Source organism: Pristis pectinata, chromosome 8, assembly GCF_009764475.1.
Source record: "Pristis pectinata isolate sPriPec2 chromosome 8, sPriPec2.1.pri, whole genome shotgun sequence".
Taxonomy (NCBI): domain Eukaryota; kingdom Metazoa; phylum Chordata; class Chondrichthyes; order Rhinopristiformes; family Pristidae; genus Pristis; species Pristis pectinata.
This window is the reverse complement of record NC_067412.1, coordinates 1,459,455-1,486,581: the sequence shown is the minus strand read 5'-3', so window position 1 is coordinate 1,486,581 and position 27,127 is coordinate 1,459,455. Positions and strand designations below refer to the sequence as shown.

The window sequence follows — 27,127 nt, the reverse complement described above, 5'->3', positions numbered from 1 at the left end:
CAACTGGTGGAATTTGGAGCAAAAATAAACTCCTGGAAGAATGCAGCGGGTCAGGCAGCATCTGTGGGGGCAAAGGGATGGTCAACGTTACAGTCAAGACCCAGCATCAGAACACTCAGTGGAAATGAAATAGTTAACTGAGTGGGAAAATAACTGCAAAATCGCCAAATATTCAAAGTGTCCTTTACTAACTTGCCTTTCCATTCAAAGAGTGAATCTGAAGATTAACCAAGAACTGAAAGAGGTAGTTGTTGTAGACTGAAATACAGATTGAAGTATCAGCTCATCAGAGAGTGTAGGTTTATGTCAGTAACCCATGGCTTGATACTTGTGGGTACTGGAGCAAGAAGTTCCGTTAGTGAACACAGACCTGGCAATTCCAGGAATAAAGTCCTGATCCCAACAGAGCAATTCTTGGCAGAGTGACTGTGTTGATCAGGATTTGACTGGATTAGGTACAAAACAAACCTCCTGATAAACATTTTTATACTTTTAGTTTATCCTCAAGAGGCTAAAACACATGAGACTAAAACAGCAGGCAAAAAATGATTGCATCCTGACATGTTAATACACCAGAATCTGAGAGGAAATTTTTATTATATTTTTCCTGATGGTTGAGATTTAAATGCTCTCTTCTCCCTGCCTCCCCTCGCCCCTCCCCCATCATTTCCAGGACTGGTTTCCTGTACGTCAGACCTCACAGCTGGGTGCTGGCTGGCTGCTCACTCCATGAGGAGATCTGCTGAAGAGCAACTCAGCACACAGAGAGCTTGCACAGCAGCCTGTGCAGCCTAGGGCCCAACATTAAAGGGAAGACACTCCTTTCCCACTTGCCTACTGATTGTGCACCAGACAGCAGAGAGCTCACTCGTAGTTGCTGAGAATGTCGCATCTTTCTCCTAGGATGGGATCACATTATGAACCAAGGTCGCAGTAGAAATGCAGACTACGGTTAGCAACAGATGAAGTGGACTTTCTAATTGGGTAACTTTTTCTTACTTAAAATCCATATGGCTGGGCAAAAATTCTGGTAACTTAGGGTGATTTAGAATTCACCCTTTTTAAATGATGCTACTTAACTATAAGATACTTGCTGAGAGAAACAACTACTTATGCTGTTTTAATGAGAAATTTCCCCCAAAAAAGGAAGGAAAATAGTTGAAATGGCTCCCAATCTTATCTTTCAGTTTGTAAGTGTCTGTGTATCTAGTAGTCAAACGGTGCTTAATCCCATAGGCTCTCTATTTACAGCCCATTTTATTTAAAGCAGATTTTGTCTGAATTCCCAAATCAACATTACTCTGGGAAATGTGGGTGGGTGTCCTGTGTGAAAGTCATCAATATGCCTGGATTTAGTATTAGTCTCTAAACTGAACACCACTGTGAGTGGGGAGGTAAGAGCCATTCACTGACTGATCAATTAGATCAGAGATAACTTTGATTTGAAAGAAAATTATATGCTAGTTATATGCTGCTCCCCAATTCCACTATGTGGCACTCAATGGCACAACCTATTGCACTTCCCAGCCTATGTAATTGAGAGCAGGCCTAAACATGTTTTGAAAACCATGAAGAAAATGAAATTCTACAAATGATTCAATCCAACGCAGACAGCAGGAGAAGCAGAGAGCGAGTCCACAGCATTACTGAGTGATGACACATTGGTTGTCTGCAATATTTGTTTTGGCTTAACACTACTGGAACCATCATGCTCTGTCACACAATATAACCTGAGGAAACTGCTCCAACTTTACAGCATCCTAATGCTTATGTTCCCAACCAAAATAAACAGAAGTTCCATTAAAATCAAGTCCAAATTTGAAATTATATGATGGTCACTCACTGCAGTCTCTGTGTCCATCCATTGATAGAATCATAGAACAGTACAGCACAATACAGGCCCTTCAGCCCACAATGTTGTGCCGACCTTTAAACCTCACCTAAGACTATCTAACCCCTTCCTCCCACATATCCCACCATTTTAAATTCCTCCATATGCTTATCTAGCAATCTCTTGAATTTGACCAACATATCAGCCTCCACCACCGCCCCAGGCAGCGCATTCCATGCCCCAACCACTCTCTGGGTAAAAAAACCTTCCTCTGATATCTCCCTTGAACTTCCCACCCATTACTTTAAAGCCATGCCCTCTTGTATTGAGTATTGGTGCCCTGGGAAAGAGGTGCTGGCTATCAGAGTAGAATCTTAGATTCCTCTTAGAATCCACTTGAATTCTGTTGCACAAATGCCTGCCATTGATGTATATGGCTTGTGCAAGACTGGGTAAAGAAATGGGGAACTCACATGAGAACCACTCAATGGTTAAACAATCGTGGTGAACTGCTCATCACAAGATACCTCCTCTCACTAGAAGTGAATGCTACCTGCAATGTGGGTTAAAAGGATGATAAATATGTGCTTAATGTAGTTTCTAAAGTAGAAATAAGAAAACAGGAGCAGCAGTAGGCCACTCAGCCCACCCAGCCCACCATTCAATATGATCATGGCTGACCTGCCCCAGGCCTCATCTACTCTGTGCCAAAATAGGGAAATGTACTCGTATACCATCAATAACCAGCAGAGAAAAGAAACGGTGTCCATGTACTGATCCAAATAACGGGGAGAGTGAGAAGGAATTGCGTTTATATTGCGAGGGAGAAGGAACTGTTACCGAGATTAATGCATGGAATCTGAGAACACAGTGACATGTGTCAGTGGAAGGATCCCAATAACTAAGAAAGATAAGGAGTGACATCCATGCTCTGATCTCAATAACGGGTGAGAGAAGAAGTTGCGCCACTGCACTGATCCTTGTAATTAGGAGGCAGGAGGAGATGTGTCTGTGATCACAACAACTTGGAGAGAGAAGGAAATATTAGTGGGATCAATGTTCGGACACTAGGAATGAGAAGGATTGTGCCTGTGGATAGATCCCAATAACTGGGAGTGAGAAAGGACGCTGGTCTGTGCACTGATCAGAGTAAGTGAAAGACAAAAGGAATGGTGTCTGTGTGTTGATCCCAAGAAGTACATTAGAGAAGAACTTGTGTCCATGCACTGATGCCAATAGCTGGGAGACAGAAGGAATTGTCATTGGGATCAATACACGGACACTGGGACTGAGATGAAATAGTGTCTGTGAAATGGTTCCAGTAACTAAGAAAGATAAGGAATCACGTCTGTGCCTTTATACCATTAAATAGGAGAGCAAGAACAGTATCAGCCCTAACCCAATAACCGGGAAAGCAGAAGAATTGTTCTTGGGATTAGTGTACATGCACTAAGTGTAAGAAGGAATGGTCTCTTGGCACTGACCTCAGTAACTGAGCTTTGGAAGGAATCATGTTTGTTCACCAAGCTCAATATCTGAGAGATGGAATTGTATCCGTCAACTGATCCTAATAACTAGCATAGGGAAGGAATTGTTCTTGGAATCAGTGCATGTACACTAGGAACGGGAGAGAATGGAGAATGTGCACTCATTCTAATAACTAGCAGAGAGAAGGAACTGTGTTTGTGTACTGATCCTAATAACTAGGAGAGATAAGCAATGATTCTTGTTCAGCAATTATAGGAGCTAGGAAAAGGAATGCTATCTCGGCTCTGATCTCAATAAGGAATGGTGTGTCTGTGCATCAATCCCAGTAATTTTGAAAGAGAGAACAAACTGTGTTTTGCACTGATCCAACAATAATTAGGAAAGAAAGGCATGCTGTTTGTGTACTGATCCCAACAACTGGGAGGGAGTGGGTAACATATCTGTGTCCTGATCCCAGTAACCAGGAAACCAAAAGAGTTGTTCTATGCACTGGTCCCAATAACTGGGAGTGTGAAAAAATTGTGTCTGTGCACTGGTCTCAATAAATAGGGCAAAGAAGTTAATGAGTCTGTGCACTGATCCCAGTAACTGGGAAAGAAACGGAATAGTGTCCATGCTTTGATCTCAGTAACTGGTTAGCGGAAATAATGTCTGTGAGGTGATCCCAATAACCAGGAGTGAGAGGGAATTGTGTCTGTTCAGGAATCCCAGTAACTGGGGAGGGTAGGAATTGTGTCTGTGTAGTGATCTCAATAACTGGGAGAAGAGGATACTGTACATCTCCAGTGATCCCCATTAGCTAGGAAAAAGTAGGAATTGTGTTGGTGTACTGATTCCAATAACTGGGAATGTGACCTATCCAGTAATCCCAAATAATGGGAGAGAAAAGGAACTATGTTTGTGCACTATCTCAATAACTGGGAGAGAGGAGAACTGTGTGCAGGGATTTGAGCAGTGGACGGAGAATTAATTGCAACCATTCCTAGTTCAGGAGTTGAACTGGGCTCAGATTACTAAACAGTTCACATTTTAAAAATCATTCAGTTCCTACTGTGTTTACACTGGGATTTCCATAAGAAATACAACTAGCAATATAGCAACCATGACAACACTTCTAAAGAACTTCATTGGTTGCAACATACTTCGGAATTTTCTGAGGTTCTATAAGGAACTTTATAAATGGAGGTTAATTCTTTCTTATGGTTGGGTGGGCAGAGAAACAGCTTAAAATACACACACAAATCGAATAGATAACTCAAAGTTCACCCAAAGTCACACACGGGAAGCTGTTGGAATTCTCTGACAGCTGTACAAAAATAGATATGGTAACCAGAAATATTTTGCAGATACTGGACGAAAAGCATGCTTTGCATTTTGAAAGATGACTGTGGTATGCAATGTGAAGAGGCAAGTATGATTCTGGAACTGTTTCTCTGCAAGCATTCCTGGAAACTCATTTCCTCCTCTGTTGATAACTCTGCATTATCTGCTCCCTGTACAGCACATCAGCCTGAGTGAGAAGTAAAATGCTAAACTATCAAAGCTTGGTATTGTGAAACCACCTTCAATGCCCTGTCATCATTCACAACTTATTTCACCAGCAGTGGGATGGGGTCTCATTTTGAGTGAAAGATAAAAACTTGCATTCAAATAGTGCTTTTAACATCCTTTCAGGTCTCCTCTGAAACAGGAGCTGTAATATTGTGCTCAGGTCCTGGCATGTGAGTGAACCCCGAGTGATGGGAGTATCACCAATGAACCAAACTGACCCAAGGGTAAACTCAAGCCTACAATGGAGAGACACAGACAATGCTTCCAGGTCATGTCTCCAAGCTGCCGACAAAGGATAATTAAGCATATTTAGTTACCCAGATTTTTACTGACTGACCAGAGACCTGTAGTTAGTTTTAATACTTTCTAATCATATTAAATGAAATGGCCACTATCCCATCAATATTCCTGCACCCATCAAGGTCACTGCTGGTCACCACAGAAATGCTGCTAAACCCTCTTTGTTCACTGTCGATCATCTTGCAGTTCACATTACTGAGTTGATCTCCAGATGAAGGTTCACTCTAACAAGGTCTATTGTCGATCTCTATAAATTGATTATCTTTGGATGATCAGGAAGTTTGAGTACAAAAGTGCTGGAGATTGGGAGTTCATTCCTAGAACATATGAGTCAAAACCTGATCAAGCTAACCTTAATATAGACCCACAGAAGATGCATAAGTGATTTGCATTGTTCAATCTTCACCAGATGTTGAAAATAGCAGAGGTTCTACCAAGGAAACAGTTGGTAGCACGTGCATAAAGGTACCTTCCATCCCATATTTAACAAGTCCTGAGACATTTTGTACTAGGCTATATATAGAATCATAATGAAGGGGTTAAACCAGAGAGATTACGGAAAAATTCAAAGTCTTTGTGCTCAGGACTCTTCCTGTTCTGACTTTAACACAATGACAAGCATATGTACCTAACTAGCAGGAAACAGCAACTAGCTTTTAATAGAGAGCAGATGTGTCGGGTAATAGAATTGAAATAGAAAAGTACAGAAACTATTTGTGGTAACGGTGCTGTTATGTGGAAATGTACTCTGGATGTATGAACTACGAAACAGGATGAAGTGAATCAGACAGATGCAAAACTTGAATAATTGTTTACTGTAAATCAAAAGCAGAATTTTACTGTAATTTCTATCATAGACTTCATGCTTTCATTGTCTCTGACTGTAATTGGGCAATGCAGGTAGGATCTTGCAGTCCTTTTCACTCCTTTATGCTGAATGTTGAGAACTATTTTTTAAAGATACCAAAAACTGATTTTAATCTACCGGTTACAGTATGGTTTGAGTCTGATGTTCTTTCCTCATGGAGAAAAATCCACTCACCTCAGCCATGACTCAGTTAGCAGCACTCTTGCCTTGGAATCAGAGGTTATATGTTCAAGTTTGGCTCCAAAGACTTGACCACAAATACGTGGGCTGGTTCTTCAGTGTGGTACTGAGCTGGTGCTGTATTAGCAGAGGTGCTGCCTTTCAGTTGAGATGTTAGACCAAAGATCACATAGCACTATTTCAAAGAGAGTAACTCCCCTGCAAATATGTCCTGGCCAATATTTACCCTTCAACCAACACCAATAAAACAGATTACTTGGTCATTACGTCGTTCTTTGGGAGCTTGCTGTGGGTATATTGACTACTGCAATTCCTACATTATAACAGTGACTATACTTCCAAAATGTTTCATGAGCTCTACAGCACTCTAGCTTATCTTGAAAGCAGACGTGGATGTGCTAGCCTTTCTCTTCTTTCTTCACTTCCGTTGTCCTCTGCACCCTTAAGGAGACCGGCTGTTGTAGATTGTGTTTCATCAGATGAATGAAGCAAATAAATGAGGTGTTTATCTAGCTTGATTTACATTATTTCTGGCACTGGTAAGTTTGAAAAGAGATACATGGTGACTGAGTATATTGGGATTGGTGTGGAGTCCATCTAGGTCAGGCTGAAGTTAGGTCTGGTGGGGAGCACACGTCTAGAAAGCAGGTGTGGGCTGAGAGGCAGAGCACATACAGCAGGAAGAACAGGATGGCTGGGGGTTAGCAGCAGCCACAGATGGATAGGGAACGGCAGCAGGAATAGTATTGACAGGGACAGTAGCAATTAAAGAATAAAAATGAAATAACAGGGGGTGCTGACAGGAGCAGGATGGCATTAGGAATTGGATGGGTCTGAGAGAGGACTGTGGACAGAATGGATTTGGGATAGTGGCAGGTGCAGTGTCGTGGTAACTATCAGGAAAAACAAATCATTATAACATAATAACCTACTTGATTATTTTAATTTATAGGGCTTTGGATCTCATATCCAATTTGTTGCTTGGACAGACATACATTTCTATGGCACTATTCACAACCTCAGGATGTTCCAAAGCACCTCTCAACTAATTAGCTACTTTTTGAAGTGTAGCCACGGAAGGGTATACAACAGCCATTTGCACACAGAAAGCTTCACAAGATCACAAGACAAGGGAGCAGAAGCAGGCCATTCGGCCCATCGAGTCTGCTCCAAGGAAAGGGAAATAGAATTGAGAAATGGGGGATGGGGGGAAAAAAAACTATTCTAATCCCAATTTCCGGCCCTATCCCCATATCCTTTGATATCCTGACTATTTAGATATCTATCTATCTCCTCCTTGAACGCCCCCACTGATCTGGCCTCCACTGCTGTACGTGGCAAGGAGTTCCACAAATTCACCACCCTCTGGCTAAAGAAATTTTTCCTCATCTCTGTTTTGAAACTGTACCCTCTAATTCTAAGATTGTGCCCTCTGGTCCTGGACTCACCCACCAAGGGAAACAGCCTAGCCACATCTACTCTATCCTTTCCTATCAATATTTTAAATGTCGCTATGAGGTCCCCTCTCATTCTTCTGTACTCCAGTGAGTACAGTCCAAGAGCCAACAAACGCTCCTCATACGTAAGCCCTTTCATTCCTGGAATCATCCTCGTAAATCTTCCATAATCAGCAACAGCAGACAATTTCTTTCCGAGCGTTGATTGAGCAATAAATATCAAGCAGGGTACCAAGAGTAGTTTCTCTTTGTTACATGAGATCTTTCACCTGAGAGAAGAGATGGGGGTCTCAAATGGCTGAGCTGAAAGATGGCACCTCTGACAGCAGAACAGCCCTCAGTACTACTTTAGAGCACCAGCCTTTTGTTTCAAGTCCTGACACTTAAACTAAGAATCTGACTCATATGTGAACTTCACTGACAGCTCAATCCCGTCAAACAATGATCCCTGACTAATGTATTCATAGAAAAATTACAGAAAAATAATATTCACAGAGAGAAAAAAATTATATGGAGGACTGATCCTACATTTATACACCAGCTTAAGTATGTTATATATCAGCCTAAGTATATCACAGATAAGCCTGCAGGAAAAATCAGTAATTTTGAGAAATGTTCCTTAAACAAAAAATAAGAATATGTAATTTGGTTTAGATGGTGTTGCTTACATTTTGTTCTAAACACAAGAAGAAGAAAGGTAGTAGAAGTGGGCAGAAAAATGAATAAATATCCTTTTTTCCAATTACTCTATTATGTCAATACCAGAATTATCCTGAAACAAAACACTAAAGATCTAGAAAATCTGAAATAAACCAGAAAACAGCAGAAATATTCAGATCAGGAGGCATCTGTAAAATGAGAAACAGAGTTAACATTTCAGATAAATGACCTTTCAACACCAGTAGTATCTTAATGTATTATCTTATGGAAATAATTAGTAAATTTATTGTACTTAAAATCCTCCCTATGAAGTTTAATAAAACCTCAGTGTTACTGGAATGTTTTTCTAGTGCAAGCAGAAGCTCTGTTACAGCCAGAATTGCAATTTAAACCATGGAAAGAATAATCAATAACTAATATTCCAACAAGCCAAAGCACTCATAATAGCTCCCTCTCTCTCCACAGATCTGCTGAATTTGTCTTTATAGTTATATCCTTGCTGCATCTTGAATACAGTATTCAAAAATTATAGTTTGTTTCTTAATCTATGCAAGAATAATAATCAGATATTCATATATTCCAGAAGGACAAATGGATATTTAATAGAGAGAGAGAGAGAGAGAGAGAGAGAGAGAGACATGCAGACTGAGACTCGCAGAACAAGAGAGAGAGATGCAAAGGTGAGAGAGAAAGATGCAGAGAGAGAGATGCAAAGAGACAGGTGCAGAGAGAGATGCAGAGAGGCATGTAGAGTTAGATGCAGAGACAGGAATAAATATTCAAAAAGATGAACAAGCTCTAGTTAGAGCTGACACTGTGCAAATATGTACAATATGGACGGATCACAGAATTATAGAACTGTAAAATTTGCACCTCTGCAGACAGACAAATGATTATTTGATCTAATTACTAAACACAATTGAATCGAATCAGTTGCAGTCCGTCAGAAGTTGCAGTACGTTAAGGCAGAAACTCATGGACTGGTTTGGTGACATTCCTCATTTCCTCCACAGTGACCTTGTCCGGACAGAAGAACACAGAAGAAATTCCCGTTTCCAAATTATTTGAGCCAGGAGCTGGAAAAGCTGCTTTGATTGTCGTCCGGGTCCCTTCCTCAGAGGAAACACATCCTGTTAATGTTTGACTGTGAAGTCGCAGTCCTGAATGTTTGTTGCAGTTAGTTACGCCCAGAGACTCAGCAACAGAGTTAGAAAAACAACAGTTTCCTCCTAGCTTTCAGAAAGAGTCTTTTTCTCCTTGGTATCTTATCAGTTATGTTAAGATCGCATCACAGTCGAAGTAAGAAGTTTAGTTCAACACGATGGCCAATTTCTGCCTAACCATTTGATCTGTACTGCTGCAGTTGTTAATATTCCGATTTAAACAAAGAGCATTTCTGCAAACATTATACCAGCCTGCTAGGGATATCAAGGCAATCCTTTTAACAACCCAACAAACAGGTGTGCTGCACCAGGAGAGCACCGACTGGTCCTCTGGCTTTATTCAAGGCTCTTCAGTTGGAGCATCTACATCTTCAACAAAAGGGATGGACCTGCATACACGGCAGCTTATCACTGCCGCATCTCTGGTCGAGAAGGCACAAGAGGGTGGATAAGCTTAGCAAAAACGTAAATTACTTGGATTCTGAGGACACTGGCGAGGCAAGAATGAATGCTCAGCTCCCCTAGCAGCTCTCAAGTAGCTCTAGGTACTCCCACATTTCCAATGCACACGAGTGTTTTGTGTAGAAACGAAGAAGCTCTCTGGTGTTCCGTGGGTAACTAGAGCATCTTGGGGCTGGGGAAAGGCAGCTGGGCATGGCTGTTCAAAAGCTGGTGGCAACTGCTGTAGCGGTGGCTCTCCTGTCCCTGATTCTCAACAATGCGGCAGCAATCACTCCAAACTGGGTGTACCAGGCGCTGGAGGATGGGAGAAAGCGCAGTGTTGGACTATGGAAGATGTGCTATGGAAATGATAAAGGCAAGGTGTCAATGAGGCATGACCAAACACTGGATCGCGAATGTGAGAACTTAAGCTGGGGATCAGAGCACCCTGGATTTCAAGAATCTCGGAGTACAGTCAAACGTAAGTCTATAAACCTCTCATCTACCAGGGGTAATATCCCATTACTATTGCTAAGTGCTTGGGAGGGTACAAGATCCCCGTTCCTTCACTTGTAGGGATAATGGACAGTTATGGCAAGTTCTAGTACCTTGAGTCTCAGGATAGGTATGGTCCATGAAACATTAGATCTTTAACTATCAGGGTCTGCATTGCAAAATTCCCAATTGTGTTATTCTTTGGGGAGGTGATCAATGAAATACCCATACTATTTGTTGATGGGGGAAGGAGGTGATGGGGCAAGGAGAGCCCTGTACTTCTGCTACAAATGGGGCTTAATCACTTTACTGTTGGGGAACGGCGAGTTACCAAAGCAAGTAGGATTCAATAGCCTGATCAAAGCATTGTACTGTGAATATTTCATACAACTCACTGCCAAACTGAATACAGGAAAATCCTATGCACAATGGCTTACTTCTTCTGAGACAATCTCTTGGGATTGTGGGTGACTTGCTTATGCTCCAGTCCTGTGGCTTCTGAAGTGACTGGTGAAGCCAATATGGAGTGGCAAACTTTGCTGGAGCTGAGACAGGAGCAGTTTGGCTGGTGGACAATTTGGAAGGTAGTGAGTTTCTTCCATCATTAGCAATGGGTTTCTGTGAGCTCCCAACAAATGGACTCGAGGTTCTCAGTGCTATCCATATGCTCCTTCTCCACTCTGAGCCAGGGATTCCCAGGAATCAGTGGGGATATTACAGTTTTTCTACAGAGAGTTTTGAGGACATCATTGAGGGCAGGGATCACCGGATCAGGAGCTTTATAAGAGGCTGGAGAGCTTGATCTTCAAACATCCTGTTCTTGAGACAGCCAAAGGCTATGAAAGTCTGAGGAATTTCAAAAGTCTGCCTTTGCTACTGAGATGTGGGCAGAAATTCACCTTTTCCAGGGTCTTGTAATGAACCGCTATTGTTGCAGGACGATGTACAGTAGGGCAAGAAGGAGTTTTATGTGGCAGGTATCAAGTGTAAGACCCATTCTTACATATGCTTCAGTGAAGCAGCTGATGATGACTTAGAGCCCAGCCTCTGAATGTGTGCGTAGACACCCGCTGTCTGCGTACTGTAGCTCAACTCCTGAGGTTAAGGTGATCATGTCTGGAATGGAAGTGACACAGGTGGAATACTTTCCTGTTAGTCCTGTAGATTAGCTCCAGAGCTAATCTTCAGCGAGAAAGCTGTTGGAGCTGGGGTGCAGCATTGTCCGAGAAAGAATGAAAGTGTAGGGCTGATGATGCAGCCTTGCTTGATAGTGGTCTGTGTTGAAATTGAATTTGTTATGGTCCATGTTAAGATCATGGTTTGCACGCCACCAAGAAACAACTGTAAATTGGAGATGAATTTCTGCTGGCAGACAAATGAGCCCAGAATGTACCCATTTCACAAGCAGAATCCTGGGCAGTTAAGTGGTAACATGAGGTCATCTCTCATAACTGTAAACTTTAGTACAGAATTAAAGAATACACCATACTGTAAACGATTCAAAGTCGCCAAGGTTGGTGAATGGCCTCAGCTCTGTAGAATAGAATATTACAAGTCCTTTCATCACAGTTAAGTTCAATGAGGAAGCTGTAGAGTTTCAGTGATTGTTCGAGATAAATGGAGCGCAAGTACAGTTTAATTCTTCACTGCTCAACATTGACACCAAACCAAGCTGAAGCTACAATTAAGGTAAGATGCTCAGCACATTTCCTGGGGTGCAAGGGTGTGCATGAGAGTGTGATTGAGACTGTGACTGTGTTCATGTGACAGAAATTTGTACACACTCCATTTGGTAATTAGAAACTCACAGGACCAATAAAACAAGTACTTATTTATACTGGTTTAAACAGTATAAGAACAGGATATGAGATTCAAAGAACAGTGGCCACTGCAGTAGGGCAAATTGTATAGTATTTACTGCAGGTATTAGATTCACCATCTGAACTGAGATCTCCGATCAGCCTTGGACTTGTGTCTTCAGAGTCCAGTGGTAGTCAGGACGGTTCCCTGAACAGACTGAAACTCAGCACATAAATTGTGGATCCTCTCCCAGCTTTAGAACTTCTAATTACAAATAGGGAAGGTGAAAACTCATCGTAAGCTCAGAAACTGTTGGATTGCAAGTTCCTCCAATGATCTGATAGCTAGGAAACCAGATCTTCCAGATTATTTTGGTTCCTAAATTGGCATTGTTGGTTAAAGACTGTAAAAATGAATACTCTTCTACTGAAGAGCTGGCAGAGTAAGAACATTATCACAACCTTATAGATTGTTTCCTCGATACTGAGCCGGAACAAACAACGCAGGCTCTGATGCTTTAGCTGGTACTTTTTCCTCTGCTGTTTTTGGCTATGAAGGAAATAAAACAAACTTTCCTAATTTAAGCTATGTCACTAGTTGTAAACTTGCACTATAACTAAAGCAGTTTGCTTGCATCTACATTTCACGGCACTGAAATCCCAGATAATGTCCACTGTAAAGAAACCAGGTTCAGTTTTCTAAGGTTCTCCTTTAAGGGTCAAGATTTGGAGCTGGCTCCAGCTCTTCAGCACAGAAATCATAATGACTGAGCTACCTATGCCTGTACCTGTGTAAGTCAGTGACAAAGCCAATCATTATTGGCATGAATATACCGAGAGGCAGCCTGCCTCTCTGGGCTGCATGATTGTAGAGTATGGACACCAAGGCTTGCTGATGGTATTATTTGCTATTACCATGCAGCCAGTTACGGATTTTTTGATAATTTGTTCTTCCACCTCTAATTCCCCAGATGTTGTTTGAAAAAGCAACATCTGACAGAAATGGACTGCATTTGGACCCAGAAGTTAATTGCATGCTCTTCCTCCTCTGCAGTTCAATTTGACATGATGCGAGCCTGTAACCTGATTGCCACAGTGGCTCTGACTGCTGGCCAGCTCATCTTCCTGCTTGGACTGATGGAACTGCCACTTATCACTCAGGATTCACAGTGGTGGGAGGAAGCCATTGCTGCTCTGTTTCAGCTGTCCAGTAAGTAACTCTTCATGTAACCATTTTGAGACCTGCCTTAAAGAGCTGCACAAACACCTGGAGCTTGGACACTGCTTGTGTGGTCACCACTTCAGCACAGCCTTGTGATTACCAGCCCTTGTTTTGGTCCAGTTAATTAGTTTGCAAATCTCACAACTGTCAACAATCATTGATTCACATATTTGACTCATCTGCTACTTATCCCACTTCCCTGCTACTTTCCCACAGCCCTGCAAATATTTGCTTTCTGATTATGCAGTTAGTTCATCCTGAACCATCAGCCATGCACAAAATCAGCCAGGTTCACCTCAGCACTTAAGCTGATGACATGCTGATGAGAAATGTCACTTTGACATTGTAAGTAAGAGACGGAGCCTCGGTACCTACCTGAGCCCAACAAGGGCATAACTAAATGTGTTGGGTTCAAATTGGGTCGGGTGTTTTTTCTATTTGAAACATAAAGCTGGGGTCAGGTTGAACTGTGTCAGGCCAGGCCAGCTCAGTATTTTATCCTGATCAGGATGAAACATTTGGCAATTTCTCATGTGTCTTCTGTTCTTAATCAACGGCAACATATGTAGTTGGTTAGTAAGTTTGCAGATGACACTGTAATTGGTGTTATGGTGGACAGTGAAGGAGGATATCTAAGATTACAACAGGATCTACATCAAATGGGGAAGTGGGTTGAAGAATGACAGATAGAATTTAACTTGGACAAGTGTGAGGTGTTGCACTTTGGTTAGTTAAACCAGGGCAGGAATTACACAGTAAACGGTAGGGCCCTGGATAGTGTTGTAGAGGTACAGGTACATAGTTCCCTGAAAGTGCAGACACAGGTAGACAGGGTGGTGAAGGTGGTGTTTAGCACGCTTGCAGTCATCGGTGAAGGCAGTGAGTGCGGGGGTTGGGATGTCATGTTACAACCGTACAAGTCATTGGTGAGACCACACTTGGAGTATTGAGTGCCGTTCTGGTCACCCAGCTATAGGAAGGATGTCACTGAGCTGGAAAGGGTGCGGAAAAGATTCACAAGGATGTGACTGGAACTGGAGGGCTTGAGTTATAAGGAGAAGCTGGATAGGCTGGGACTGTTTCCCTTGGAGCATAGGAGGCTGAGTGGTGTCCATATGGAGGTATATAAAATCATGAAGGGTATAGATAAGGTGAAGGGTCATTGTCTTTTTCCCAAACTAGGGTAGTCTGAAACCAGAGGGCATAGGTTTAAGGTGAGAGGGGAAAGATTTTCACATGGTGGGTGTATGAAGTGGTAGAGGCGGGTACAATGACAATGTTTAAAAGACATTCAGACAGGTATATGGATAGGAATGGTTTAGAGGGATATGGGCCAAACAAGGCAAATGGGAATAGCTCAGGTAGACAGCTTGGTTGGCGTAGATTAGTTGGGCCAAAGGGCCTGTTTCCATGCTGTATAGGTCTATCACGCCATGCACTCCATTGCTATAATGACCAATAACAGCTCTGGCTGTCAGGTTAGTTATGGAAAAAACTATAAGTATTTGGGCTCAGGCCAAGTTCATCTTACCCACGGTCAGGTCGGGATATAATTTTATACCCACTCTGCCACATTAAGAGTAAATAGAAGCATTCTTTATTTATAAAAGTTTTGAATGTTTAGGATCTCTGGATTCCAACTTGAAATAAAGACAGCAGACCAAATAAAGGTGTAAGGCTGCGTAATCAACAGCTGTAACAGAATTGGTAAAATCTGTAAAATGAGTTCTCAGTGCAATGCAATTAAGTCAGGTGACCATCTATCCTTGTCTATTTGAATATTAACATTCAGCCTTTGAGGTTTCATTGGGACATTACAATGTCACACACACACGGTAATGATCTCGTCTGTAATGTAAGCATCGCATTTGCACATTTGAATCTCTTGCTGCCCAGAGACTGGGCAGGTCACTGCACGGTCCAGCACAGCATCTAAACGCAAAACTATGAAAAGTGCAAATATGGGTTTGATCGCCTCCAGTCACGTTGAAGTAGGCAAACGCTTGCCTCAATTCACCTTCCAAGATATTGAAGGAGTGCACAATGCAATGCGATGGATAGTTATTACATCACTGGATTACCCCAGTATACCGGACACTGGGAATACGGGCATGCTTCCAAAGGCAAAACTCAATTATTACTTATGGCAGTGACTAGAGCTCCAGCATTAAGCTCTAAATGGAACACCAGCTCATTGATGCAAACCCTGATAAATCAGCTGGCCAGAAGCTGTGATAACCTCAAGTTACAGATTGTATTCTAGAAATTAGTGCCCATTTTTGAAATAAAATCTCGTATAACCTGGTTTAAATCATGATAGTGATCATTTCAATTTCAAGAGATTACTAGGTAAGCATATGGAGGAATTTAAAATAGAGGGATATGTGGGAGGAAGGGGTTAGATAGTCTTAGGTGAGGTTTAAAGGCCGGCACAACATTGTGGGCCGAAGGGCCTGTATTGTGCTATACTGTTCTATTTCCTGGTGAAAATGCATCCATCAGGAATTGTTTTGGAAACTTGTAGGTGCCATTCAGATTATTTCTCTGGTGTCAGACATCAGCAAATCAAGTCACTAGTTGTGCAAATACTAATTTTTTACCATATAAATTGGAGCTACAGGATGCAACCTACAATCATTGTTGAATAGTCATAGTATAACTAGGAGCACTTCCTGCTACTTTGTTGTATTTAAGTCTATTTAAGGGACACTCTGCTCACATTGGGAGACTCGAATGGGAAGTATCAGAAATGACCACAGTCTGCTCAAACATCCTCCACACAGGGTGCATTCAAACTAACAGCAATGACTGGCCATGCAGGTTGAGTCCAAGTACTCTGGGCAGGTGACAAAATCTCCCGTAGTGTTTTCACAGACACTTACTGGGACCTACTTGACAGACAGGTATTCCGAGATGGTCATCACTGAGATACAAAATGCTGCAGGAAGTCCTTCAGCCACGTTCTCTTGCCTACATTATGCTTTCTGTTGAGGTCAAAGTCACCTTAACTTTCAACTTCCTTGCCATAGGATCACTTGATGTTGTCACAGCAGATTTCCACAACATCTCACAATGAGTTCTCACCACAACACCAGAGAGGTCATTGAGTCACTATATATGCAGAGGGATGAGTTCATATAGTTTTAGTGAAGAGGGTTGGCACCTTAGGCACTGGGATCTGCTGGCATTGATAGCTGCCTACAAGTGCAGATAACCATTGAATGCACACGTCCATAAGAATACAAGAATTAGGAGCAGATGTTGGGCATCTGCCCCTTCAAGCCTGCTGAGTCACTCATCAAGCTCATGGCAGGACTTCTACTTTGGCCCCACTTTCCTGCACTATCCCCATATCCCTTGAATCTCTCAATGTCTAGCAATGTGTGCTCCCTGTTTTGACTGAACTCAATGAGTGAGTCTCCACAGCCCTCTGGAGTAGAGAATTCTAGAGATTCACCACCCACTGAGTGAAAAGCCTCATCTCAGTCCTAAATGGCCCACTTCTTATCCTGATTCTGTCACCCCTGGTTTTAGACTCTTCTTTTCCCTCTTTGAATCCACTTGTAAGAAATTTCAATGAGATCGCTTTTCATTCATCTAAACTCTAGAGAACACAGGGTTAGTCTACTCATACTGTCGTTTTGACAAGTATATCCATTTTTAGGTAAAATGATCAAACTGCACACAACATTCTAGGTGTGGTCTCACCAAGTCCTATGTAGCTGTAGTTAGTCACCTTTATTCCAGTACTCAAATCCTCTCATATTAAAGACCAACATATCATTTGCCTTCCTAGTTGTCTGCTGCACCGCACATTAGCTTTCAGTGACTTATGTATAAGGACACTCGAGTGTCTTTCAACATTAACATTTCCTCATCTCTCACCACTTATGAAATACTATGCTTTTCTGTTTTGTGCACCAAAATGAATGACCTCACGTTTTTCCCAAATTATTTTCCATCTGTCACGCCTTTGCCCACTCACTCAGCTGGTCTAATATCCCCTTGAAGCCTCTTCACATCCTCCTCCATAGCCACAATTGGACTTAGCTTTGTATCATCAGCAAACTTGGAAATATGACATTTGGTTCCCCTAGCAAAATGGTGAATCTAAACTGTAAATAGCTGGGGCCCAAACATCAATTGGCCTTTTCTCCTTGGAGAGACAGAGGATGAGGGGGGACCTGAAAGAGGTGTATAAGATGATGAGAGGTATTGATAGGGTAGATAGTCAGAGGCTTTTCCCCAGGGCTGAATTAGTGGCCACAAGAGGACATAGGTTTAAGGTGCTGGGGAGTAGATATAGAGGAGATGTCAGGGGTAAGTTTTTTTACTCAGAGAGTGGTGAGTGCGGGGAATGGGCTGCCGGAAATGGTGGTGGAGGTGGATACGGTAGGGTCTTTTAAGAGACTGTTGGATAGGTACATGGAGCTGAGTAAAATAGAGGGCTATGGGTAAGCCTAGTAATTTCTAGGGTAGGGACATGTTCAGCACAGCTTTGTGGGCCGAAGGGCCTGAATTGTGCTGTAGTTTTTCTATGTTCTCTATCAATCCTTGTTCTACCCCATCAGTCACAGCTTGCTAACCCGATAAAGACAAGTTCATTCCCATTCTTTGTTTTCTGTCAGTTAAGTAAATCTCAATCCATGTCAATACATTTCTCTCAATTCCCAGTGCTCTAACCTTGGTGACTAACCTGTGTGGGACCTTATTGAAAGCTTTCTGAAAATCTAAGTACACTACCTCCACTGGCTCCCATTTATCTATTCTACTAAAGTCTATTCTACTTTCCATTAAGAACTCCAGTAGTTTAGTCAAGCATGATTTCCCTGTCATAACCCATGCTCAATCTGCTCATATTCCTAATTTTTATTCCTTGTGTTCTATTCTTACATTCTTCATTATATAATCCAGCATTCCTCTACTACCGACATTGGACTAACAGTCTGTAGTTTCCCATTTCTCTCTTTCTCTTTTCTACCTACATTCGCTACCCGCCAATCTGTGGGCATCATTCCCGAGTCTACAGAATTTTGAAAGATGTTATCAATACACCCACCATCACTTTAGCCACCTCTTTGAAAATTCTGGGGTGTAGACCAATAAGCATGTAGCATATATAGAGACCTCATTATTGTATGCTGTATTCTACACAATCTTACGAAGACAGCAGCCTGTGCTACAGCAAAAGCAACAGGCAGACTAGAAGTTTGAGAGACACAAGGCAAGGGCAGCATACTGATGAAGTGGGTCACCGGAAGAACACCATTACCTCCTTTCATGGCAAAGTTGAGGGTGGAGGCAATAATTACACAAACTAATATAGACTTCCTCCTGGCGAGATGCTTTTCACATGGAGCCCACTGACTCAATCCGTATTGCAGATGAACTGGACTAAACCCTTTGGGAACTACAATCCTTCACAGCAACATAGCTCAGCCTTCACAACCTCTTCTGCATAATGCATCAATGACTGAATCCCTGATCTAAGTACTGAAATGACTTGCTACAACTGCTTTCAGAGGTTTGCAGCTTACCGAGACATATCTTGCAAGGCCATGACATTTATTTCTGTGTCCTTTGAATGTGTGGGGATTCTCAAACCTAGAGGAAACAGCTGGAACCAGTTCCTGTCAGGCTCTTCCTATGGTGGACCTGGCTGGCCTCCCAGCACCCTTGGCCTATAAGACCAGCCTCCTGACATGTATCTCTTTGATGAGGAATTCAACGTCCCTCTGAGAAAAACGGGGAGCTTTCTTGTTCTCCCCTGCAGCTTCCATCTCCTCTGTGGACCATTGGGTGTGTTGCTGGTGCCTGGATGTCATGGGGAGTATGCCTTTATGGGATGAACACCCTTCTCAGAATTACATGTAGTTAGTCACCAGAAGCTGCATTCAGTTGAGCCTAATCCCATTGGGAACTGTGGAGGTCTCAATTTAGTACGTGTTATCTGGGTGTAAATCACATTCATGTTGTTTCTAACCTATTTTGGCTAATTTCACATTTTTTAGAATATTCATCTGGGTATTAGTAGTATATGCAACGCTGACTTAGTCCACCAAAAAAGGGAGAAATTCGGTTTCTAGGCACATACATTTTCACTTTGAGACAATAACAGCACAAGGGTACAGACAGTGCCCAGTTACAACAGGGTTCCAAATCTGTTCATAACCTGAACTGTTCGCTAGTCGGCAATGAGGAGGCAGAGGATCACAGAAACAGCAGTGACGACAGTGAGCAGGTGTGGGAGGGGCGGCCTCACTGACTCAGTGAGTGAGTCTGCTCAGTGCTCCCGGCTCTGATCGGCTCGATCCAGCCCCAGATTGTTGCGGCGGGGAAGTGGAGGGGTGGGGGGTGGGGAGAAAAGGCATGTGGAAATGTCCCGTTCCCACCTGGCAGAGGATGCCTGCATCCCTGCAGCAGACGGCAAATCCACCCTGCCAATCTCCCAAATGCTCGATAACCACGTTGGGCATTCGTAACCCGGGGAGGAGTTGTAAGTGGTCCAGGGATATTGGGGAGGGGCTATGTCTGTAAAATAAATGCAAGGAACCTGAGAAATCCTCTCACAGGTGGTGATTCCTTAGACTGTGGTGATATGCATAACCATGTGACCCACACCAGGCTTTTCTTTGTGACAGAGGTAGTTGAACATTCAGGGTATTGAGTACAGGAGTTCGGATGCTATGTTGCAATTGTACAAGATGTTGGTGAGGCTGCACTTGGAGTGTTGTGCACAGTTTTGGTTACCCTGTTTTTGGAAATACATCATTAAACTGGAAAGAGTGCAGAGGTATAGGAGGATGCTACCAGAATGCGAGGGCCTGAGTTATACGGAGAGGTTGGGCAGGCTGGGACTGTATTCCTTAGATTGAGGGGTGACCTTATAGGGGTGTATAAAATCATGAGGGTTATAGATAGGTGAAAGCACAGAGTCTTTTTCCCAGGGAATGGGAACTAAAAACTATAGGGCATAAGCTTAAGATGAGAGATGAAAGATTTAAAAGGGACCTGAGGGGATATTTCTTCACACAGAGGGTGGTGGGTTTATGGAATGAGCTGCCAGAGAAAGTGGTTGAGGCAGGTACATTAACAACATTTAAAAGATATTTGGACAGGTACATGGATAGGAAAGGTTTAGAGGGATATGGGCCAATTGAGGGCAAATGGGACTAGCTTGGTGGGCACCATGATTGGCATGGACGAGTTGGGCTGAAGGGCCTGTTTCCATGCTGTGTTACTTTATGCCTCCCTAAGAGTGTTGGGAGTCTGGAATTCACGGCTGACGGAATAGTGGAGGCATGAACTCTCGGCAAACGAAGGATCATAACCAACAATGCTATGGACCAAGAACTATGAAGTAGGAGTGACCTGAACAGCTCCATTTTTGGTCAGCAAGGTTTTCTTCTATGCTTTAAATCTCTATCATTTCAGCTGGAGCTCCTGAATTTTAATGCCTGAATTAGCACAGTCCAGGAGGATAGAGCAAGATCTGCTGCCTTTCAATTTCTGACCAAACATATTCCAACAAGACAGACTGAGAACTGTTCTCTAATCAGGAAGTCCAGAACAGGCTGAGGGCTTCTGGGTTTTAATCTCTGATCAGTCCCAAGAGATGGGTATGGTTTCTGAAGTAACTATAACAAAGTGATAATTGACATGAAATACTCTCCAGTAATGCTATAGATAGTCTGGGAGTCAGCCTACATTGCATCAGTGATGCAGGTCGATGAGAGTCAAAGGGAGAATTAAAGAAATAGTTAACTATTCTGAGATAAGAAATGGCTGAGAGAAGGATATAAAGTTAGCTTGTTAAAGGCCAAGGATTCTTCCTAACCAATAACACCACTTGATTTAGTAGCAACACTTCCCAGAGTGAAGTCCCTACTAAACTCTGTGAATTTACAAAGCTCAGTGAAAAGGAAGTTTATTCACTGTTCCTATTCCACTGACAATCGGAGAGCTAGAGATCTGTGCCATTCTGCGAAGCTGCTAATTTTAGTCCCACCAATTTGCACTTGCTGCCCCATGTCTGCTCAGAATGTGATGAGCGACTGGAGGGCGCCAGGATATCCCGATCCAAGGGCAGGAAATGCCTGTTATTACCTGTTACGTAAGCTGAGCCTTGAAGCTCTGCAAAAAGCCTTGTATGAGGCCCAGGGAAACCAAAGTCTGCTGGCAAATAAACCACAACAGTGCAAATCACTCAGCAGCTCACAGAGTTATCTGCAAAAATAATGTAGCAGAAAGTTATATTAAATCACCACTTCCTAAATGAAGAAAAAAATGGTCAAAATATTAAATGAACCTAAAGATGCGAAGTTTTCAGAACGGACTATTCTCAAACAGTCTGTTCATTTATCACAAGAGATTTAAAATCAGAGTTCATTATAAGCAGGCTGTGGCAGTCAACACTTCTGCCAATTACATTATTCCAAACCCTTTGAATTACTGATGATCAATTAACCATCAAAGACAAAAATTGAAAATCATGAAAAAACTGCAGATGTTGGAAATCTGAAATAAAAACAGAAATGGGGAAGGGTCTTCAAGCTGAACTCTGTTTCTCTCTCCACAGATGCTGCCTGACCTGTTGAGTTTTTCTAGTATTTTTTTATTACAAAGATATATTTTGGAGGATATAAAATAGTTGTTCTTGTGGATGATAATCAGAGTGCTGCTCTCCAGCTGTTACAGGCTGTGAATACGATATTTTGCTTCCTGTGTGAGCATGAGCAATTCTATTTAAAATGTGGGTATTACTAAAGTCAAAACTTTAATTCCAAAGGAAGAACACGGGGTGGTCTGGGCACCCACCCTTCTTCTCCACTCTGCAGCCACTCCAGAGGATGCATCTAAATCAAGAAATGATCTGGCAAATTGGACTCCATGAGAACAGAATACATTGATACCCAGTAAATTGGCACTCTGGTAGTGCAGGTACACTTGGGCTTGATAAATGAGGGCTCTGGCTTGGTGCAGTACATGGACTTAGTAAATAGCCACACTCAGACAAAGGTACACTTGGACCTGGTCCCAGAGGTAAGGTATATTGATAAGGTACGTCTGGAGAATGTGCTTGCAACAAAATGATTGTAAATAGAAAAATCTGACCAGAAAACACATCTGATCTTATGACAGAGTGATGTGGTGTGAATGTTTGAATAAAAATAGAAATGCTAGAAATTTTGGGCATGAATTCTTGCCTGGTTTTGTTCCATATGTAATACAAAAAACACTTGCAGTTAAGGGACAGTACGGCCTGAGCCAAGAAACGTAGTGCCAAAAGGACCAGAAATTGATTAACTGATCAGAGCAGCTTTCATTCAATTTCCAAAGGGTAACAGCCAATGAAAAGCATTTCCTTTGGAGAGGTAGCATTGGAACACAAATGTCTACCCAGTGAATGCACATGATAAGAGTTCTCCAGGACATCAAACTGGGTTCAGAACAGGAAACTTGATCTTGGTCTTGAATTGCAAGTTAAACAGCCCCTCCCCCACTTCATTATCTGCTTCCTCCCCCGGCAGGAAGGTCTCTGCAGTGCTGTCTCGGAAAGGATGGGAAATGAGATTAAATAATTATCACTCACTCATTATAAAAACTAAAATAAACTTCAGCAGTCAGTATCATCCTTCACGTCCCAGTTAAATTGAAAGCAAGATGAATTCTGATTAGTGTCAATGTTTTCCTTTCAGCTTGAAGTTTAAATAAAACGTATATCATTTACAGTCCATTTAAATAAGTGAAAGGGGCTGACTTGATTGAAATAGTGAGGCACATTATTTCAGAGACTAGCTTCCTTACTCATGCATCAAAATCATTCCTTCACAGCGTCTCCCTCATTTCATCTCCTGAAGGCAAGGGGTGTCTGCTTGCAGAACAACTTCATAATAACTGGGGTTATAAATACAAAGTAAATGCAATTGCAATTCAGGAAATTTTTTTTCACCCAGAGTGGTCAGAATGAGGGCAACAAGAAAGCTAAATAACCTATTCTATTCTCCCTTCTGTACTTAAGTTGATTAGCCACATGAAACAGGGTGAGAAGAAGCTCCTGTGGAGTATAAACATTGACATTACCAATGATGGGCTAATGGCATTATTCTGTGCTGTAAATTTTAATGCAATTCCTCTGAATCACCACTTCAATGGACTGTCCACAAAAACAGTTTTGTGCTGAACTGGATGTCATGGGATAAATTATCTACCTATCTCAGCAAAATTGTGTTTTCATTTAGACAACAGCAATGGATTGCCCTTTTGTTTAGCGTCTGTTGTCATGAAAAAGTTGTGCCTCATCTTTAGGTCATAGAGTTATACAGCACGGAAACAGGCCCTTCGGCCCAACTTATCCATGCCAACCATGCTGTCTTCCTGAGCTAATCCTATTTGCCTGCATTTGGCCCATATCCCTCTAAACCCTTCCTATCCATGAATCTGTCTAAATGTCTTTTAAATGTAATTGTACCTGCCTCTACCACTTCCTCTTTCTCTGGCTGCGTGTTCCATATACCTACCACCCTCGGTGTGAAATAGTTGCCCTTTAAATCTGTGTCAATCCATCTTATCTCTGCCCTTCATAATTTATTCATCTCTATAAGGTCACCCCTCAGCCTCCTTCGCTCCAGGGAAAACAGTCCCAGCCCATCCAGTCTCTCCTTATAACTCAAACCCTCCAGTCCAGCAACATCTTTGTGAATTTCTTCTGCACCCTCTCCAGTTTATACAAAGGTAGGTGCTGTCTGACCAGAGAGAGCTATGAAGATCTGGGAGCATGTGTCATTTGTACTTCTCCTTGCTAGTTTCCTGTCATTTCCTGACGAATAAATGTTTGACTGAGAAACAATAAAGAGACCCACCTGGTAAAAGGATTGCACCAATAGCTGCCCTCTGAGAGCACAGGGCAAATTAATAAAGAATATCAACAGATATTTAGGTAACCTGGTGAGTGCCAAGTCACAAAATGAAGAAACAGCAAAGACCTAGCTGGTATTTCAGATTAACCCAATTTACAATAGCAAATACAGAGAGCTGGAAATTCAGATGCACTGGTTTTCCATTGTTAAAATGTTGTTAGCAATCTGCCTAATGCACTTTAAATAGCTAAAAAAAATAATGTTTGTTGGTGCCACTTCCAAACCAGCATCACTAGTTCCCTCGTGTAACACTAGTCTGTTTCAGGAACAGTGGGCGTTAGGGGTCCAACTTCCTGCATTAGTAGCACCTTTCCTTACAATTCTGACCTCAGGAAATATCCCTTAACAGTAACACCACAATAGAACCAGTACTCTTTCATACAATTGAGAAGTGTTGTCAAAGAATGTGCGTATGTTACAACGGTGGATGGGCTTGATAGGGTGTCCAGTGGGAAGGGCTGAGCTGGGTTGGGGTGGTGGCAGGTGCAGAGGCTTCTGAAAAAGGGCACATGGTAGGAAGTTCCAATGAGGTGTCCATGAGGGTATGTGCCCTCTACGAACATCTGCACTTTTGGGAGTGTTGCAATTCAGGCAAATACCTTTGAGGTTTGAATATAAAAGTTACATTCACCAGAAACTGGTTTCCTATTTTACCACAAACTTTTTTTTGAACATCTTCACTACAGCAATGAATGCCAAAGTGCCATACATCAGCAGGGACAGCCTGCAAGGATCCTGAGGCAAGGCTTCTGAGAGCGAGGGTGATCTGTCTTTGATCTTGGGAGAAGTGCAGGCACTTGTGCATGTTTGCTACTTGAAATTTTTCTGTGACCTCTGAAAGCCACAAGTACAAACTCACACAATTGAGAATTTACAGTTATAAATAAAGCCTGGAGAAAGTGGGACAGTTTCATTAGATCAGAGAAGGTCAAGGACTAACTAAGAATTTCAAAATTATTAAAGACTTTAAGAGTGGCGTAAGTGAAGGATTTCTCCATTGACTGAGATGTTGGCATAACAAGGATTATCACCAGAATGGGTGCAGGGGATTGAGTTTCTGCTACCGTCTCCCTCCACCCCACAGAGAAAGTCATGTTTTACAGCAAACATTTAAAGAGCTATGTAATAATATATGAAAAGAGTATAAAATTGAGATAAGATTTCTTTATTAGTCACACGTACATCGAAACACACAGTGAAATGCATCTTTGCGTACAAAGTGCTGGGGGCAGCTCGCAAGTGTCACCACACTTCCAGCGCCAACATAGCATGCCCACAACTTCCTAACCCGTACGTCTTTGGAATGTGGGAGGAAACCGGAGCACCCAGAGGAAACCCATGCAGACACGGGGAGAACGTACAAACTCCTTACAGACAGCAGCCAGAATTGAACCTGGGTCGCTGGTGCTGTAATAGCGTTATGCTAACTGCTACACTACCGTGCCATCCTTTACCTGGGGTAAAGGACAGTTTAGAGTAGACAGCAGCAGTTGAAGACGATACAGCAGAGTGTTGATGGGCTCAGCTGGCCCCTTGGCCTTTTAACGTTCATGATCCCATATGTCTATCCAGAAAACTGTGATTGTTGGTATTCCTACTCTGAAACATCCTCTCATTGATACTTTTCCTTGTAACCATTAGGTTTTGTGTTGGTGATTGGACTGGTGACCGTTCTACCGGATAGGCCCCTATACTCACCTCTCTTGGTCCTGCTACCTGGACATTGGTGCCTGTCCTCTCATCGACACTTGCAGCAGCAATGCTAATCTGGAACATATTACACCGGCGGGAGGACTGTATGACACCCCGCGTTATTGTTATCCACCGCTCCAGGCCACGCTTTGAAAATGACTACGTGGAGTCACCATGCTGAATGAACGTGGAAGGGAGCAGGCACAATTTGCACAAGTGTTCGAGAATTGCCAGATCTCTGCTTACTCATGAAATAACCAAATCTCTGCTTCACAGCCTGGTCCAGAAGGTTGGGCGAGGTGGGCACACAGTGGGGGAAGGAGAAACAAAGGCTTTCATCCTGAGCACAACTAACAATTCTGACTAGGGATCCCTGAACATCTTCAGAGGGCAATGTAAATCATGGATAAAATATACAGTAAAGCAGGATAAACGTATGGGACGAGAAAACTCAGCAACTGAAGGAAACAAATACGCTTTGTATATCCAAGGGTGTTTCACTGGGTTAAAGGCATTTCCTGTGATTTAATTCCAATTACCTTAAGATGCTCACCTCCAGATAGTATCTGGTGCACTACTAAGAAGGGCACATTAGGGATAGGATTTTTGTCAGTTACTTGGCTGGGGCACTGAGCCAAGGAATATTGCAAAGCAGAATCTTACTTCTCTCCCTTCAGTAAATATATCACCCAAGTACACGCATCTGCTCCCAAGCATGAACACGTCATTTGGATACAGAGGTGTCTAGATTGTTAAATATTTAAAGGAATAGTACTCAACAAGTTAAGCTTAATTTAAAGCAACTAATTAGATAAGACACAATAAACATCTTATGTAACACAAGACTGAATCGAGGAAAGAGTTGCTTTTGTTATCTGCCTCTTGCACTGGGGATCTCAGAATGCAATAGGACAGATACTATCACATTGTGCACAGGGAAATTTACAGATCAGAAGTTGAAAATCAAAGAACTGCAGATGCTGGAAATCTTAAAATAAAAGCAGAAAATGCTATAAACACTCAATAGATCAGGCAGCATCTGTGGAAAGTGAAACAGAGTT

The 27,127-nt window shown here is 42.3% G+C and overlaps 2 protein-coding genes across 3 annotated transcripts in view; one reads left to right on the top strand and one right to left on the bottom strand.

The window, feature by feature from the left end:
• The window catches only part of ift140 (intraflagellar transport 140 homolog (Chlamydomonas)), a 99,731-nt gene that overhangs the window by 23,319 nt on the left and 49,285 nt on the right, over positions 1–27,127 (bottom strand). The window lies entirely within an intron of this gene.
• Positions 818–26,655, top strand: tmem204 (transmembrane protein 204). Its single transcript, XM_052021033.1, is given in 6 exon segments — positions 818–984; positions 9,349–10,420; positions 13,288–13,443; positions 26,016–26,044; positions 26,046–26,108; positions 26,110–26,655. Coding segments are annotated over 5 exon segments (654 nt in total). The 5' UTR covers positions 818–984; positions 9,349–10,152; the 3' UTR covers positions 26,248–26,655.